Genomic DNA, 19,565 nt, shown 5'->3' on the forward strand with positions numbered 1-19,565 from the left:
ACATTGAAAATGACTTATCACTTAAACACAAAGTCCATCCTCCTGTCCTTTTGGATGAAGCACTCGCGGGTCATGCAGCTGATCCTTTGCCACTCCAGTTTATCATTGTAACTTAATCTTGAAAATGACTCTGTTAATAATTTTGCAAACGATGTCATCACTATCACTGACATGAGCCATCATGAACGAACTTATGCTAATCATAAATCTATCGATTAGATTTATGATTCAAAATTAATAAAAGTAGGGTAGACATGTGGATATTATCCGGCTGAACAAAAAGTGCATTTATCTAACAGGTTCGTTTTCCACAGACCTTATTTCAAGCTATTTTTCAAAATCCTATGGAGAAAACCCATTGCTTTCTGTCGAGGGAATCCGAGCGCAGCTTACTTCCGGGTTTTAGGACGCATCACTGCACCCTTGCATAGACCAAGCCCCCAGGAAGTGCGCCGGACTCGGATGAAAATATTCGTGGTGGCCAAACGGCGGTACTGCACATCCGTTTGGTTGCCAGGCCCGGAAACACTTTTTCCCATTGACTGAAACGAAATTCATATTACCTTTAATTCCATTGGATTAAGTCACATTTAACAAACACACAACTTTAAAATCAAACATTAAAATCTTAGAAGTTGCTAAACAAACACTTGTATTCCAACAAATGCATTTAATAAAAGACGGACTTGTATTAATCCCTCGTGGGGAAATTGTTTCTCTGCATTTGACCCATCCTAATTTTAGGAGCAGTGTGCTGCCATTTTGAACGGCGCCCGGGGAGCAGTGTAGGGAACGGTGCCTTGCTCAGGGACACCTCGGTAGCACTTGGTCTTGCCGGGACTTGAACCTTCCAGTTTCCAGGCCAACTCCCTAAGGACTTCTCCACCACCGCCGCCCATTTATCATGCACATTTGTTACACCGCGTGTTTCAAACATGTGATCTTTCTCGTTTAAAAGTTAAACAAGTGAGCATGAGGTTTCCGTAGCAAGTAATTACTGGTGATATAATAAATAAGTTGTTCAAGAATAATTGCTATCTTTTCTTTCTTAATATTAAAATGACCATTTTAATACCACTACATTTCCATACTACACAAATCAATGCGAACCACAGAAAACCAACATCAGCCGTTAGCTGTTAGAACTCAGAGCCACAGCTCCTCATATCTGTTCAGAAACTAGACAAAAGTTAAACAAGTACAAACCACAGACTGTCTGTGTCATGGCGAATACAGTCGCTGCTTTATTAATGTCTGTATAGGTCGGTGTTGTGAGTGTGGACGGTCGGAGCATACACAGCGTTAGCTTAGCTTACTCCATTAAGAAACACGCATTTTAAAAAGGTGTTTGGCCTGCCGTCTTGTTGCAGACTTGTCTAAGCATTAATTCATGGTTTTTACTAACCGGTATCAGTATGTTGTTACTTCGGCATCATTTTTGAAACGTGTATTACAATTAAATCACGGTAAAATATGTTCATTTTGTTGTAGTTGTAGCCCCCTTGCCAGCGATTCTCTCACTAGTTTAGCATATTCCGCCTGTTTGCTGGCCCCGATAGAACCAAGATTTTGTCGGGCCAGAAAAAAGGAGAAAAAGACAGACTGACTGAATCCCTAATGCTAACATTAGCTACATTTGAAAAGTTAGTTTAGCTATGCACATCCAGTAAAGTTGGCATGTTTGGTAACTTATAGTAACACAAAACGATGTTCAACTGCAACAGCAACGTAATTTTAAATATGTGTGTTAATTAACAACAATAAAGCAGGTCTTACCTTTGGTAAACTGGCAGTCTCGAAGTGAAGTGTGGCAGACGCACGATGAACATGACCATGTGCCGCAAAATGCCTGGGCGGAAGTGTAAAGGCAGTGGAGCATTTTTTATGCTACTAAAAATATACCATTAATTTCTACTCAGTAATCCACAGCTGATTTTATTGAGGCAAAACTAAGTAAAATGCAATTAATAAATTATTCAAAATTGTTTGAATTTAGCTTAATGTGATTCCAAACTACACAAAGTCATTTATATTGTGTATAATTTACTTGGTATTATTTATTTAATATTAATTGACCCCAATCCCAGTTTTTACAGTGTACTGGTCAATTTTGAGATTTTGTGCTATTTTGACTATAACATGTTTTCTGTCAGGCTTTTGGAAGGAAAACGAACAAAATACACATTTAAGTGTTTATTTTTACTATAGTTTGTCTATTTGCATCTGTAGATTTCTCCTAAATTCACCAAAAGTTAGCATTCTAACATAACATAAAGTACCGCGACCGCTGTGTGCACCATGTCAACAGAGGTATCGCTGGAAAGCTCCGTCTCTCCTGCACAATCTCATCAGATCCAAATATGGTAATTTCCTTTGTATCAGCAACCAATCGTGAAAGCACAAAGGTATCTTTTAAATGAAGAAACGAAATCTCATTGGCTGGTGTCAATTTCTGACAACGTGATTCGTTCAGATGCGTCACGTGGTGTGCTAAAACACTTCCTGGTTAGCTTTCCGCTAGAAATTGAAATCTCAAAATGGCAAAAGAACGGCGAGAAAAACATTCACAGATAAGACGACAACAATTGTCACTTGCATGAAGCAAGGTTATACCAAACACAAATGGCCCCGAACATGAAATACCTTCACGGAGTGCGTTGATGCGCAAGCTGTCATCCAAAGAACAGGAGGGTTTAGTTAGCGCCTCACTGCAATCTTTAAAGGTCGTTTTCTCAAAATGAGTTTTTTCTCCTACTCTGAGTTCGAAATTTCAACTTCAGTAGCACGTAGAGACACCAAACCTTCCAGTTATATTCCTATCAATATTATGAAGGCTTTTACAGAAGGGTTTGTTCATATATCATTCGTAGCCTGAATTATACAACATTGTATACCTAAAAACATGGTGAAAATTGATATTTTAGGGCTGTTGATAGTATTTTCTGATTTATGGAGTGATAAAAAGAGATATCCAATATCCCTTCTGTAAAAGCCTTAGATACTAATACGCCGAACTGCCCTGCTGCTCGTGGCGGTGCAACTCCTGTAGCTAGCAAAATTGCTAAAATGGCGGCAGCTAGCTCCGGCGCTAGCGACACACCGGACACCTTTTCAATGAGCCAGCTGGTTTCTGAACTGGAGAAGCAACGGGCCTCGCTCCGGAAAGACATGTCTGAGTTAATCCAGGAGTCTGTCAAACCTTTGCAGAGCTCGGTGGACGCGCTCCGCGAGACGGTGAATCAATTTAATAAACGCCTCGTTGCTGCAGAGACCCTGGCGGGGGATAACTTTGAGCGCATAACAAGCACGGAAAAAACAGTGGAAACACTACTGACCCAGAATAAGTCTCTTCTAGATCGCCTCGACGACATGGAAAACCGGTCCCGCAGAGTCAACCTCCGGATAATAAATATACCCGAGGGCAGTGAAAAAGGCCGGGACCCGACCGAGTTCATATCCGACCTGCTGATGGGAAGCCTCGGCCCCGATGTCCTCTCCAAACCCCCGGAGCTCGAGAGAGCACATCGCACACTAGCTCCCAGATCTGGACCGGGAGGTAGACCCAGGCCTTTTGTGATATGCTTTCATCGTTTTCAAGAGAGGGAGAAGGTGCTTCGCTGGACCAGACAACACGAGCTTAAGTACCGCGACACAACGCTGCGAGTGTACCCAGACGTCAGCGCCATCACTGCAAAGAAACGAGCTGCTTTCAACAAAATCAAGCAAGCCCTCTACCAGAAAGGAGTGAAATTCAGGCTTCTCTTCCCCGCTCGCTTGCAAGTCTCGTTTGAGGATGGAACGTTCACTTTTGAGACTCCGGAGGACGCGCACGCATTCTACAACGAGCGGGTGATGGGCAAAGAGTAGGGGGCAGTATGGTGTTCCTGGCGGCCACCCTCTACTGAGGGTTTCCCCAAAAGACTGTATTCCTCCGTCTGCTTGGACTAAGCCGTCTGCTCCTGCTACTGCATGCTGCCCCGTGTACTTACTGCTATGCGGTCACCTTGCAAGAGCGCCGTGGTGACCATGGAAACGGGTCGGCGCGTGAGTTGTGTTTACTCTCCGTATGTTCCGGGAGCGACGTGTATAGACTCCATGTATTTGTCTTTGTTATGATGGGGACTTTGTTTACTTCCAATTGCAAGGTGTGGTCGCCGCATGTGATTTTATCACCATTTTTTCCCCCTGTTTTGATTACGATGGTAAACATGTTATGTTTCTTCCAATGCGACGGTTAGGCTATCCTATATCAGGCACTTTATTTAATTATTGCTATTATTACCTCTTTTTGTTTGCTTTTATCTCTTGCCATATGCTATCCTGCAGTAGAGTTTCTTAAGAGGGATGTTTTTGTGTTTTTGAGGTAATTGTTTAGGCAAACTTATTGACGGCTTGTTTAAAGTTGAGGACTAATGTTGCTTCAATGTAATCATATATGTTCTTTAAAATGTGGGATATTTTTTATTTTTATTTATTTTTCATATTGTTTAACCGGTTGACCTCCGAGTAAGAGTAGGTTATGGAAGCAGAAAGGGATACCCTGTTGGGAGTGAAGATGTGGTCGCGCTTGGTTTGTATAAGGGAATGGGGGGGTGGGAGGGTTGTTGTTTTTTTTTTGTGTGTTTTTCTTGTTTTTTCCCCTTTTCCTTTGGCTCGGGAGTCACGTCAGCCATGGGAGAGTTAGTGCCCCTCGTCTCCTTATGATATGACGACTCAGGGTAAGAATCTTCGCTTTATCTCTTGGAACCTGAAGGGTGCCAATCAGCCCATCTAACGTAATAAGGTAATGACTCATTTAAAGCAACTTAGGGGTGATATTTTCTTTTTACAAGAAACCCACCTTTGTTCCTCAGAGATTGGCCTTCTCAAGCGACCTTGGATAAGGGATGTATTTCACTCTAAATTCCCAGTTAGGGCAAGAGGTGCGGCTATCCTTATACACAAGAATGTCCCATTTGAGTCATCAAACTCCATTGAGGACCCAAATGGTCGATTTGTAATTATTTCTGGTAGACTGTGTAGTATGCCGGTGGTTATGGCCTGTGCTTATGCTCCAACATGGGATGATGATACATTTATTAAACATTTTTTCTCCTCACTCCCTAAAGTTGATGACCATTACTTAATTATCGGCGGTGATTTCAATTTAACTCAAAACCCCTCCCTAGACAGGTCTTCCTCTAAGCCCCTGGCGTTATCCAAGTCAGCTAAAGTCCTTGACACATATAAATCTAGTTTAGGTTTATTCGACCCATGGAGAGTCAAATCCCATTCAGTCGAAGCCTTTTCATTTTTTTCACACGTCCATCATTCGTACTCTCGGATAGATTTTTTTCTCTTGGATAATTACTTTCGATCAGAGGTCCACTCATGTGATTACCATAGTATTGTTATCTCAGATCATGCCCCCGTATCTATTGATATTAGCTTTCCTAGTCGCGTCCCCTCATCCAGACAATGGAGACTTAACTCCTCCCTACTAGCCCACACTTCCTTTAAAGAATTCCTCCATACGCAGATCTCCTTGTTCTTCGATACTAATGATTCTCCAAAGATCTCTAGACGCACGCTATGGGAAGCATGCAAGGCGTTTATGCGTGGCCAAATCATCTCCTATGTCTCAAACCTAAGGAAGGCAGAAAGGCGAGTGTCGGAGGCGCTCACTAAGGAGGTATTTAGAATTGATCAGTTGTATGCTTCAGCTCCTACCCCTGCTCTTTATAAGGAACGCCTTCAACTTCAGTCCAAATTTGATTTAATGTCCACATGTAAGACTCAGAAGCAGTTATTCCTCGCTAGACAACGTTTCTTTGAGACTGGGGACAAAGCGGGAAGACTATTAGCACACCAGGCTCATGCAGCTACACTGTCCAGATTGATCCCCAAGATCAAATCTACTTTAGGTGAAGTTTCCTCGGACCCGACAGAGATCAATAAGATATTTTGTTCTTTCTACACTAACCTCTATTCCTCCCAATGTCCTCCAGATGTTTGGGATGGAGATAATCCTCTAGATAGGACAGTTTTCCCCAAAATAAATGAGGATTTGTGTAAGGAGCTGGGAAGTCCAATCTCTATCAAGGAAGTACAGGAGGCAATTATGTCACTTCAGAACGGTAAAACTCCAGGCCCTGACGGGTTTTCTGTTGAATTTTTTAAGTTACTCCCTGGCATAATTGCACCAGCCCTTCAGAGAATGTATAATGAGTCTTTTGCTGAGGGCCGCCTGCCTCCCACCCTGTCGGAGGCCTCCATTTCTCTTCTGCTTAAGAGTGATAAAGACCCTCTTATGTGTGGTAGCTATAGGCCCATCTCCCTCTTAAATGTTGACTTAAAGATCCTGTCAAAGATCCTAGCCCAACGCCTACAACGGGTCCTACCAAGTATAATATCTACCGACCAAACAGGTTTCATGCTTGGAAGACACTCATTTCATAACACAAGGAGGCTCTTGAATATCATTGGCTTATCTAGTTCATGCAGTCCGGAATTGATTATTTCACTAGATGCGGAGAAGGCTTTCGACAGGGTGGAATGGAGCTTCCTTTTTTTTGTGTTGCAGAAATTTGGTTTCAATTCAGAATTTATATCTTGGGTCAAATTGATTTATGCCTGCCCAGTTGCCTCAGTCCACACAAACGGTCTCCAGTCTGCCCCATTTCCCCTTTATCGAGGTACCAGACAGGGCTGCCCTCTCTCCCCCCTCTTATTTGCCATAGCTATCGAGCCTTTAGCAATCTGGCTGCGTCAGGAGGGTGGATTTGAGGGTATCACCAGAGCTGGGGAAGTTCATAAATTATCGTTATACGCCGACGACCTCCTTTTATACATGTCTAATCCAGCTGCCTCTCTTCCCGTGGTTCTAGACATCCTCGACAAATTTGGGTCCTATTCAGGCTATAAACTTAACCTCCACAAGAGCGAACTTTTCCCCATCAATTCTACAGCTAAAAGTATACCCCCAGCTTTTTTCCCTTTCAAATATTCTACAGACGGGTTTAAATATTTGGGGGTGCATATTACTGACTCAATTGATCGCCTTTTCTCCAAAAATGTCTCTCTTCTCCTTGAGAGGTGTAAACTGGACTTTGTCAGATGGTCTGCACTCCCATTATCCCTAGTGGGTCGTGTTAATTTGGTTAAAATGGTTGTTTTACCCAAGTTTCTATATCTTTTCTCACATATCCCCATCCTTATTAAGAAGTCTTTTTTCAAATTGCTCGATCAACTAATAAGCTCTTTCCTCTGGGGCAAAAAAAATCCACGCATCAGAAGATCAGTGCTACAGCTCCCAAGGGCTCTTGGAGGCTTGGCATTGCCCAATCTCCTACACTATTACTGGTCCTGTAATATTCATAAACTTTTATACTGGTTTAACAATGCTGCAGACGGCTTACGCCCTACGTGGGTGGATATGGAACTTGCATCATCTAAACTCTCTCTTCACTCCCTGGTTTGCTCCCAACTCCCTCTGTCTATCTCCAACTTCACCTCAAATCCAGTGGTAACTAACACCATTAGAATTTGGATTCAATTTAGGAAGAGCCTAGGCCTCCATAGGGCCTCAGATCTCTCCCCCATTGTAAATAATCACCCATTTCTGCCCTCTTGCACCGATATGGCCTTTCGGACTTGGTTTGACAAAGGGTTAACCACATTTAGGGACCTCTACAACCAGGGGACTTTTATGTCCTTCCCGGAGCTCTCGAAGAAATTCGACCTGCCTAGAACCCACCTATTTCGTTTTTTTCAGACGAGGCATTTTGTCCAGAATCAGAAGCCCAAATTCCCGAGTCGTCCCCCAGAAACCCTGGTTGACTTGTTAGTGGCGCTTGATCCCGAACAAAAGCGGCTAATTTCTAGCATTTACAGCCTTATCAGTTCTGCTATTGACAGCCCAGCGACCGGCCCCAGGGATTCTTGGGAGCAGGAGCTTGGAATCACACTGCCCGATGATTATTGGCGACAAGTTTTACGGTTGGTTCACTCCTCTTCAATCTGTGCAAGGCACGGCCTCATACAGTGTAAAGTGGTGCACAAAGTTCACTACACTAACTTGAGGCTTTCTCGGATTTACCCCAATGTAACTGACTCTTGTAATAGGTGCAAACAATCCCCAGCCAATCATTCCCATATGTTCTGTCTCTGCCCTAGGCTCACCACATTCTGGTCCGATGTCTTCAAAACTCTTAGCACAGCATATAATACTACTATCCTTTCAGATCCTCTCTTGGTCTTGTTTGGTGCCCCCCTGCAGCCTGTTACCTCTAAAGTTATTCAGACTGTTCTAGCCTTTGCCACCCTGTTAGCCAGGCGACTTATACTCCTCAATTGGAAACACGCTCAACCTCCATCTCATAGCAGGTGGGTGAAAGAAATGTTACTGTCCATTAAACTCGAAAAGCTTAGGTTTTCCCTCAACTGTTCCTTAAGTTCTTTTGAAAAAACGTGGAGACCTTTCTTAAATCATATTGAATCTCTGACATCCCTGCCTGACTGTGACGACTGAGCCACCCCCCCCCTCTTTTTTTTTTTTTTTTTTTAAATTATTATTTTTTATTTTCATACTTATGTATGTTATATGTATTTTGTACTGTTTTCATTTTGTGTACTGAGAAGTGTTCTCCTTTGGGTGGGATTGTGGGAGGGATAAAACGACGGGGGGAAATGGATGAATGGAAGTTATCTGTGACACTGCTCTGTTGTTTTGTTGGTGTATTTGCTTCCAATAAAAAAAAGGGAAAAAAAAAAAAAAAAAATATGTGGATATTTAATGAGATAATGGATCATTTGTATATTTAAACATGCTATTTCAGAAAGTTTGTAATACAAAAAACAATTGCCTTATTGTAAGTAATTAACTGGATAAATTTCTAGCTGATACCTTTAAGTAAAATTACCCTATTCACCTGGGGTGTCTCGCCTTAAGAAAGGCATTACGATCTTCAAGGGATTTCTCTCTAAATGACTTTTTTGTAGAGGATGAGACTTCCTATGGATAGGACACTGTCTGCCAGGCTCCTCAGTCATCTTTTGAGTAATCTCTGCATCGGAGGGGGAAGACACATCGGTATTATGGACTAAAATAGTTGTTCTATTATTGCTTTGCTTGAAGGCAGGCGTTTCTGAGTAAGACAGGGTATTGTTGAACATGGTAAGATCAAAACTGGGTAAATTTCTTGTCATTGCTTATTTGCAGACAAAGTCCACAAAGAAGGGAAATGGTGGAAATGGTACACCTTTTTGACGTTTGTATCTGGTGCCCTCACTTATCCATCTCTCTTGTAGGTGTAGGTAACTTTTGTGCAATGGGGTTGACGCCACTTGAGGTATCTAGAAAGGCGAGGCCCGGTAGATCTCCCTCAGCCTTGGCAGAAAGAACCTCCATCAAGAGATCGCCAAGCTCTCTCAACTTCTGAAATTCCATGTTCTTGGGGAACGCATCAAGTCTCTTGAAGAGTGAGCTCTCAATAGCTTCTGGTGATCTTTAACAGTATTCCAGTCTTTCCCACACCATGACCAGCCCTCTTTCAGGTTGCTTCACATTCACTGCTCTGATCCGCCTTGCATGACCAGCAGACTCATTTCCTAACCATTTGACTAGCAGGTCCATCTCTTCGCTAGCCGATAAGTCTAGGCCTCTGACTGTGTTAAAAAACGAAGCTCGCCAGGCTCTAAAGCTTTCTGGACGATCGTCAAACTGTAACAATCCTGTGCTGACAAGTTCACGGCGAGCAAAGAATCTCACAAAGTCTGTCATGCTCTGACTCTCCTTTGCGTTGCCAGCTAATGGAGTGCTGTTGTGTTGAGCTGGTGGACGGTTACGATCATTGAGTCCTCCTGACCTCATCCATCCATGATTCTGTCCAACTTCAACTGAATATCTTCGTTCTGTTCTATGTTCCAACTTGACTGACTGTTGAGCATGAATATTAATCAGTAGAGGAGAGTTATTGTCATTCTCTTGGTTATAGAGTGCAAATCCTATCCTGCTGTGGCATAGCGCTTCCATATCCATTAATGGGTTCCATTTCTGGCATTGACTGAAGGCTATTGTGTGATTTGGATGTTGAAGTACATATTCGGATGTACGCTCTTCGGGGTTTTCGGGTTTGAGTGGGAGCTCTAATTTGAAGCTATGTTTATCCCCATCACTGTCTGCTGCTGCCTCAAGGACTTCTGCCTCAGCAATTTTCATTTCATTTCAAACCTTTATTTAACCAGATTGGTCCCATTGAGATCATAGATCTCTTTTTCAAGGGAGACCTGCAAATAGGTAAGCAATAGCAGTGGCTGCTTCTCTTTCCATGCTCACGACGTCCAGAGATGCATCATGCGTCCAGAGATGCATCATCACTGGTGCGCACCTGCGCACCAGTGATGTGCAGCCCTGTTTATATCAATTGTACATACCAATAATGCGACCAAAGGCATGGAACGTCAAGGATTAGAGCGGATTGTAGTCGATAAAAATATGTGGCTGTCCTGTTCACGTGTTGCTTCCTAACTAGGTGACATGGTACATATTTTACTCATTTCAACTAGGGGGAGACAAATCCAACGAATGAACAACAATGTCCTGATGAGGACATAACAACTTAAACTGCAGACCTGTGTCTACCGTTCAGGCAGTAAGAGTAAAAACTCGCCCCCTGCTGGATGTAAAGTGTGGGGTTGCTACTTGAATGTGAAATCGCTGAAACATCCTGTCTCAAAAGTCAATAAAAGATTAATACATTTTGGTATCACATTTTTTTAGGTGCTTTACTAATCCTTAAACATTTTTTAACTGTCCAGTACAGCCCGAGAGAGTGAGAAAAAACTCAAATTGTAGCTTGATTGTCACGTAAAGTGTGTGATGTGTGGATCAGCAGAAAGAGGATGAGCTCTGTAAGCCCAGCTGAAGAGTCTTAAAGCAGAGAACATCTGTCCCCGGTGCTTAGAAAGTCACTGCATTGGCTTAGACCCTGTGTCCACATAGAGTCTTTTTCTGTCAAAAAGGCGCTGGCATGGTGCTGGAGCGAGGCTCATCCAAACCTTTAACCAAAAAATGCTCCTAGCTCTTTTCAGAAAGGTTGAAGCATGACTGCTCATGACTTCCATATTTGTCTTTACTATATTTGTGCTCCTATCTATTTGTTTGACTTTAATTTCACCATGAGCTTCATCTGGCTTCAACTAGACAATTCTTGCCCTCCTAATTGTATAAAGCTTCACCGCTCAATCTGACAGTTGTGAAGTGATACGTGTACAGAGATAAAAGTCACACTCACCTGCTGCAACACACATGGTTCTGCCTGCACATCTGCTGCTATAAATGGGCTTTTTGGGTCAAAGACAGACAGACAAGGCCAATACAGACTTATCCTCCATTTTCCACAGTGATGTCATCAGCACTATCCTGAAATGTTCATATATTTTCAAATATAAGCGCTTGGAGCGGCTACACAAAAAACAACACTGGGTGCAGTATTCTTGAGGCGGAGGCATGCTATGGTACACTCTCTTTTGATTAAAACAGCAATTGAATACAGACGCAGGCGCTCAGAAGAAGGTGCTGTGTGGAACCCCAGGGCCTTACTCCTCTGCTTATCCCAGTTCCAAAAGGGTTAGTCAGAGACTTTGCTGCTGCCATGCAACATGAAAAGGGATAGGCTGCCCTCTAGCATCTAAAAGGAAGGAAAGAAAGACACAAGGAAAGAAAGAAAGAAAGAAAGATATGTGTGCTTACCTGGGAGTATAATACAACCACTATTAGTCATTCAGGTATAAACTTGAAAAACACTGATACACTTTTGCTAAACAATTAAATGTTCCAAAGGGTGGATTTAATACTGGTTTTGGGTGCATGTTTTCCCTGCCTTGGTGCTTTCTTGTGGTTTCCCTTTTTTGAAGAGCACAATTTTCACACAATTCACATTCAGCTTTACGTGTGTCATTGTGATGTGCTCCTGGACACAAATGCAGTAGGAACTCCCACAGTCGAGGTTTCTGTTACATTGTGTGTGTAGTTTCCAACTTGCAAAACCTTTTGTTCTAGATTTCAAGGTTTCAAACACTGAGTTTCAACCTTCCAAAATATTTTATCTGCTTCGAAAAATGTAATACTTCTTTACAACACTTTGAACCACTTTCATACATCACAGTGCATCTGGTAACAGCTTAATGAACCTTTTATGGGTGTCTACAGCAACCATGCAACAGACACAGTAACAGTCAAACTGTGTTGTGACTTTCAGTGCTCCACCTTACCTGTTCACCATGCAGACCTGCGGAGCCCGAAACATCTCTTCTGTCTGCTGACTACATGGAATTATAAACTGTATTATTCTTATTCTCAGCAAAAAGCTTCACGCACTGAGTATGTGTGTGCGTGCATGCATTTGTGTGTGTGTGTGTTTCATACAGTAGTTTTATACAACAGAAGTGGAGCAGTTGCTGACTCAGCCTCCTCCAATCTGCATAGTGACTCCCCCCGAAGTCCTCTATGTTCACGCACGCACGCATGCGCGCACACACACACACACACACACACACACACACACACACACACACACACACACACACACACACACACACACACACACACACACACACACACACACACACACACACACACACACACACACACACACACACACACACACACACACACACACACACACACACACACACACACACACACACTGGTAGTGACCATGGATGTGAATCTGTTTTCAATATACACACATGTGCACAGAACAGTGCACAATGAAATGTGGCCTATGCATTTAAGTATCAGGAGTAGTGGGTACAAGGACTTGGGGGTCTGTTCCCTTGATTCGTCACATAAGCTGGAGGGTTTGGTAACATCAATTCAGAGTGCCAGCATGTCTGTTTCCTGGAGGCGGTACTTAGAATGCAGGCTCAGTACTTTTTAAACTTAAAAATATCAGTACAAAATAATTTATGTTAATTTTTACCAGCACTATTTTAGGTTGCTATCCACAGACTTTGTAGGAATGTGGGTGTTATACTACTTGGTTTGTAATCTGAAAATACCAATATTAAAATTAGCAATATTTTATAACTTCAATTATGGATACACCAAGCCACATGATACTGTAAAAGCATTGAACTACAACGTTTGGAAAGGACTGGCTTATCTAAAGCTAGTTGAGTAGCACTTAAAATGGTTTGGCTCTATGATATCTGATGTACTTACAGTATATGATTCTGTTTTCTTCAAGTTTGTATCTTCTTGGTTGAATGCACCTATTGTAAGTCGCTTTGGATAAAAGCGTCAGCTAAATACAATGTAATGTAATGTAATGAAAGTGGTACATAACTCCTGTACAACTGTTAAAATGGAATATAATGGGACAATACAACACAATTATGTGTGATTGGCAGAGCAGCATTGCTTTTACCAATGCTCCTACTAAAACTATAATAAAAGACATGTGTCTTTGACGCTGTCTTTAGAGTGCACCAGCAGAGATCTTAATGGGTCCTGAAGTAGTCCCATATGTCTTACATCTTTAATGAATTTAACCAAGCAAAAAGCAGCATTATCCCACTGTGACTGCCAGGTCCTGTCATTATTAATCGGCCATAAAGTGTATTCATATTGAAAAACCTTAAAAAACAAAGGTATTATGTTTTACAGACAAATTAATCTCAACTTGAGGTCCACTTTTCTGATCTCAAAAACATCATCACCAAATGTTAAGAGAAAATTGTGTGACTTGCAGGTTCTGTTTACTGATTAAGACCATAAGCAAATCATTTTTAATGTACTTCACAGGCATAACAACATACCTCACACCTCTGTTCTTTATGGTGCTTTTTCAATCAATATTAACTTCAGAGGCATTTTGTGTAATTTATCAGTGTGGATGGATATACAAACTGAAATCATGCAATACAGTTTCAACAAGGGAAAGTGAGTCATAAATGTCTCTTTAATAGATGTATTTCATTATTTCAGAACAGTTTGAAGGTGGCTTAATATTTAGCAGAGGCATATTGGAATTCATTGTCAGAGTTGAACAGCAGAACATTGTTTAAAATGTTACATCTTAAACCACCTATTATTATCAAATGTATTTATGTACCTGACCCTTGTTGTAGCAGTGTAAACCTCCAGAAATGCTTGATACTTTAACCCAATGTAATGAGACAGATGGGCACTTCATGTCTGTTTGTTGACTACCTAAATTACCTTTTAGATTACAAATAAATGTTTGTTTCTCCCCTATTGACTTAAAGGTGGGGTAGGTAAATTTGAGAAACTGGCTCGAGATCGCTAGAATTTGAAAATACACAACCGGAGAAAATCTGCCACTTCCTTATAGAGCCCCTCCTCCAACACACACGAACGCGCACATGACCAATGAGGGCACGAGATAAATTTGTGCCCCGATGGAAGGCTGACAGGCAGGTAGGCCATCCGGATTGGTTGTACTTTTTACAGTATTATGGCTTCTACAGATGAAATTTTTCTATGGATTTTTTGTCAAAGCACTTAAGATATTCATTGCTATCGGGATGTTAAGAGCATTCCATGGAATATAACAAAAAGTGTATCTCGAGCCGGTTTCTGAAACTTACATACCCACCTTTAAATACATAAATCCTCATGGTTATTTTATATGTTGACCCTGTTTTTATATTTAAGTCAGAAAATATGAAGCAAACTAAGTGTGTCAAGTCCTTATTTTAAGACATTGAATGAGGTCAAATTGCAGAGGTGGAAGAAGTACTCAGATCTTGTATTTAAGTAAAAGTAGAAGTACCAGAGTGTAGGAATACTCTGTTACATTAAAAGTCCTGCATTCAAAATGTTACTCAAGTAAAAGTACAAAAGTATTGGCATCAAAATATACTTAAAGTACCAAAAGTAGAAGTACTCGTTATGCAGATTGGACCATTTCAGAATAAATATATGATATGTTTGATTATAATTATTGATGGAGTTAAGTGTTATCAAAGCTGGTAAAGGAGCAGCTATATTTTTGAATGACTTTGTATACTGCAGGGTAGCTTGTGAATTTACTCCAGGTGGAACTAAATCTGATTTAAGAGTTGATTATATTTCACATAATTAATCCAAATCTGCAAAGTAACTAAATGTAGTGGAAATAGCAAAACATTGAAATACTCAATTAAAGTAAAAGTATCTCAAATTTTACTAGGCCTACAGTACTTGAGTAAATAGTTAATTTACACCACTGTCAAATTGACCTCAAAGACAGTAAAATGGTTGAACCGGTTGAACCAAGGCCCTTTTGTTTGTAGAGCTTTCACTTAAATGGGGAATGTTTTTTGAAATCCATGATCCAATAAAAAAAAGAGACAGAAAGTTCAGGTATGAGGGAAAAAGAGAGGCATTGAGGAGGACAAAGTAGGCTAAGTGAGGAAGGAAAAGTGAGGATAAAATGGAGTGAAATAGAAAGAATGAGGAGAGCAGGGTTACTGAGAGACAGAGACAGAGAGGAGAGAAGAGAGGTAGAAGGTGATTGTAGCACTAGTCTATTCTGCCGCAGCCTACCGGGCGGGGGGATTACTGCCGTGCAGCCCGGAGCTTGACGCGGGACGTTCCTGGTCTCGAGCACCGCGGATATACTTCGTCTGGCACGCGCATGATGATAGAAATGAATATCGAATGATAACGACCGACAGCGGGAGATGGGCAGGCGTTGAGATCAGCTTTAACTTCCCCCGGTGGCGGCTCAGCTTCGAAATGGTAGGACAAAAACCTGTTCCGGTACAGTAATGTAGTAGAGAGCCCCTTCCTATTGGCGTGCTGTTTCGTATTCTCCAAAAAGACGCAATGCGAGGAGTTGAGAGGAGCATTAGCTACGCAGCTGAAAGTGGAGCAGAAAGCTCTCTCAGTGTCAGCAAGCCTCTTTCCGTAGTTCTCTGGCTTTAGTTTCGAGCAACGTCAGGATATTACAATCCACCTTATCATGTTTTGTCGCTGAATTCCATGCAAAAAACGGTGAAATAAAACAGCTCTTGCACGCCGGCTAATATACACACCTGGCAAAACACAATTTATAGACAATGTTGAATTGTCAGGATCCAGTCTTACATTCGGCATACACAGTAGTAGCAAAATACACCTTAATGTAACTAAATCTTAACTTTTAGAGTCGGTTGGCCAGTTCTTCATATTCCTTCAAACGCACTGTGCGGGGCGGAAGCAGGTGTGTGAAACCATTGTAAAACTTAATATTTTGTCAACACAAGGCATTTTTGAAACATTGTACATGCGCCGAATTTGTCAGTAGACGATTACATAGGAGGTGACTGTATGTCACACGCCATACCACAAGTATGGCTGACAATGAACAAGTTAAGTTTAAATTATTACAGTTTTGAATGAAGTTTGGAGCAACGTCGCCTCCGTGCGGGAGAGCGGGGCGTATTGGCGTAACACCGGCAAATGCGGTCTCCGTCCCCTGGTAGTGCGTTAGTCACCGGACAACATGAGTTGGTGTGTGTCTCAGCGCCTGCAGTCTGCGGGTGAAAGTTGATGAGTGTGGGGCTTTGTAGAAGAGCGGTCAGCGGCTGGCCGGCTGCCCCCGGCCGTCCGTCCCACAGGGACAGCGGAAGGCCAAGTTGGAGTTCAGCTCGAGCCTCTGGTTTGTGTGTGTGTGTGTGTGTGTGTGTGTGTGTGTGTGTGTGTGTGTTAGTCAGCAGAAAATGGCCGCAGTTAGAGCCAGCGGGCTGAGTTAGAATGACAGGCCGGCAGAGGGCCTCCTGTCCCGGGAAACGGGAGAGCCGCTGGGGTGAACACAGAGCTGCAGCTCCTGTTAGAAACACTCGAGTTTAGTTGGGATGTGAGCCACTAGACAACAGCTCATAGGCCACTGTAGAGAAGAAAGCAGCCGATACATGACACCGATTACATTTGAGGATAGACTTTAGCTTTTTTGATTGACTGCTGTGGAGAAATTCTCCTGAACACAGTTTGAGAGCTCAACAGGCTGAAATGATATGAGACTGCTCGATCATGTGACAGTTGGTAGATTAATAATGCTGCTCCAGTTGAAGGGTCATACATTACTCCTTTTAAAACAGCAACAGCAGCAATAAATGATGACAATAAGAGTAATGAGATGAAAGACTGATACTATGATATGTTTAAAAAAACAAAACATTTTATCATAAAAATAAAGAGAGTGGGGTTATGCCTTATGGTAAACAAGGTCTGTGTTTCAACTGCAGGGAGTCATATAGACGATAAATAAGTTAAATTAGCTCTCCATATGACATGCTGCATCATTAATACAAATCCAACCATAAACAGAGTACATGGTTAATTCTGGATATTAGATTGTAGCTCAGCATACCATTAATCAACTAAATAGCCTTATTTATTCTGTCCCTAATGTACTCAATATATTAGTGACATGTCAGCTGAATTCCTTCATACTTTGCCAAATGAAGAGCATGTGTTTCATTTAATTGTAATTGTACCTGTGTGTGATTCTGAAATAAATGCATGAGAAAATATTCAGATCTTTTGATGAACTTTGATTACAGTTTCACTCTGCAGAAATACTTATTTGCAAGTCTCGGTTTTGGAATACAAATGTTATTATCAAAATGTTTAAAAAAAAAGTATTTAGAGCAGAAACATGCACATTATGAGTGTTACATAATTATATTATAATTATGTATGTTTTCATGTTTAGTTTATTTATACAATGAGTCGCATATTTTAGATGCAAATCTTAATTTACAAGTACAACTACTAGCAAAATATTGTAGAGCAGAGGAAATGCATCACTCTGAAACACAGTGGAGTAGAATTGGATTACCCCGACCGAAGTAAAGACACAATTACTCACCCGGCAAATTCTAAAATGATTTGTACTGTACTTATGTGAATGTAGTTACATTCCAGCACTGGGTGTAAGCACCATGACCCACTGTATGATGTTTTTCAGAAGAAAACATTTAAACATGACCTGAGAGCCTCGGGTTGTGGTAACCCATCAGAGTCCCCTGTGGGACTGTAACAAAGTACATTTTCTCAAGTATAAGTGCAATTTTGCTGTACTTGTATTAACAAATGTATGGTTTAACTCTACATTTAAGAAGTAAATCTTGTACCTTTAACGCTTTACATTTATCTGAAGGATTTAGTTGCTATAGCAACTTTAGACAGCAAAATATAAACCATGAATAAATAAACATTTTCATATACCTAGGTTGAAATATTTAGCAGTATATCAAATGAAGAATAACCACCTTTACCAGCTCTGATGAACATATTCATGTGTTATTATTGAAATAATTCAATATATATGATGGCCATTTTGCATTACAAGTACTTTTTCGACTTTAAGTGTATTTTGAAGAAATAAAATACTTTTACTCATGGAAGATTGTATGCAGGAATTTAACTTATAACAGAGTTGTTTTTAAATTGGTATAGGTACTTTTACTTAAGTAAAATACCTGAGTAGGCTACTGCTTCCATCACTGTAGTGCATGTAAAGCGGATACTCATGTAAACTGTGTGTGTGTGCACCATAGACTGGTGTGCACTCAGTGATGTTGTACACTGACTATAAAGCGTGTCCTCATGTAAACTGTACGTGTGTCAGTTTCCTCTGTGTGACTGTACTGCATGTAGAGCGGGTCCTCAGATAAACTGTGTACAGTGTGTACACTGTATACAGTGTAATACAGTGTGTACACTGTATACAGTGTGTGTGAAGTGCATGTTAAGCGGGTCCACATAAACTGAGTGCTGTGTTGCAGCTGCTGCGGCTTTAAGCCCGTCTTTTGGGATGGGCTGAATTCATAACGTCATTTCACTTCTCTTTCTTTTATTCTTCGCCCCCTCATCTCCCTCCCTCTCGAAATGACACCGTCCCCGTGCTCCGGTGCCCCTCCGGCTGTGCTCTCCGCGCAGTGATTAGAATTCAGAACTTTCTCTCGGTGTGTTTCTCCCTGCGGAGCCTTTTTCCGGAGCCTCAACTTTTCTGGCGTGTCATCATTTCTGGAGTTAACGCGGCAGAGTCATCCGAGGCGAACAGAGCCCGCTCATATGTGGGGAGAGAGGAGAGCCAGGGGAGGAGGGCAGGAAGCGCAGAGCCGGGGGTAGCCTGCTGCTGCTGCCCGCTGCTGCTGCCCGCTGCTGCTGCCTCTGCCGCGGCGCACACAAATGGCGAGCCTCGGGATGTTTGTGCTCTGATCCGCTGCTCCTCATCAACATGATGTTTTCTCCCCTTTCTCTGTCTCAGGTAAAACTGCACCGCCCTACATTATTTGATTACAACTATGAAGCTGTGTTGATTTGATAATGCAAAGTATAGGAACAACTATTTCATGACAGTTATCGTTTTCAACAATGCCTAGTGCAGCACAGGGCAGACAGTGAAATATGAAGAAGTGTAGCAGGCCTGCTGGTTTATTAGCTGCTCTACACTGTGTTAGTCACTTGTGTGTGTGAATGTTTTTTTCTATGTTTGTGGTGACCTGACATTTTACACACACACACACACACACACACACACACACACACACACACACACACACACACACACACACACACACACACACAC

At 41.8% G+C, this 19,565-nt stretch overlaps 1 protein-coding gene across 6 annotated transcripts in view; it reads left to right on the forward strand.

The window, feature by feature from the left end:
• Nucleotides 1-15,420: 15,420 nt before the first annotated feature.
• Nucleotides 15,421-19,565, forward strand: part of nfic (nuclear factor I/C) — a 37,886-nt gene continuing 33,741 nt past the window's right edge. For 2 of the 6 annotated variants that reach the window (XM_034081472.2, XM_034081471.2), the window contains exon 1: nt 15,422-15,727. In XM_034081472.2, coding sequence (XP_033937363.1) covers nt 15,647-15,727 — 81 coding nt within the window. In that variant the 5' untranslated portion in view covers nt 15,422-15,646. Of the gene's footprint in view, nt 15,728-15,764; nt 16,629-18,913; nt 19,245-19,565 lie in introns of those variants that run through there. The other 4 variants (XM_034081473.1, XM_034081474.2, XM_034081470.2 and 1 more) reach the window with 4 other exon arrangements.

Source organism: Pseudochaenichthys georgianus, chromosome 4 (assembly GCF_902827115.2).
Source record: "Pseudochaenichthys georgianus chromosome 4, fPseGeo1.2, whole genome shotgun sequence".
Taxonomy (NCBI): Eukaryota; Metazoa; Chordata; class Actinopteri; order Perciformes; family Channichthyidae; genus Pseudochaenichthys; species Pseudochaenichthys georgianus.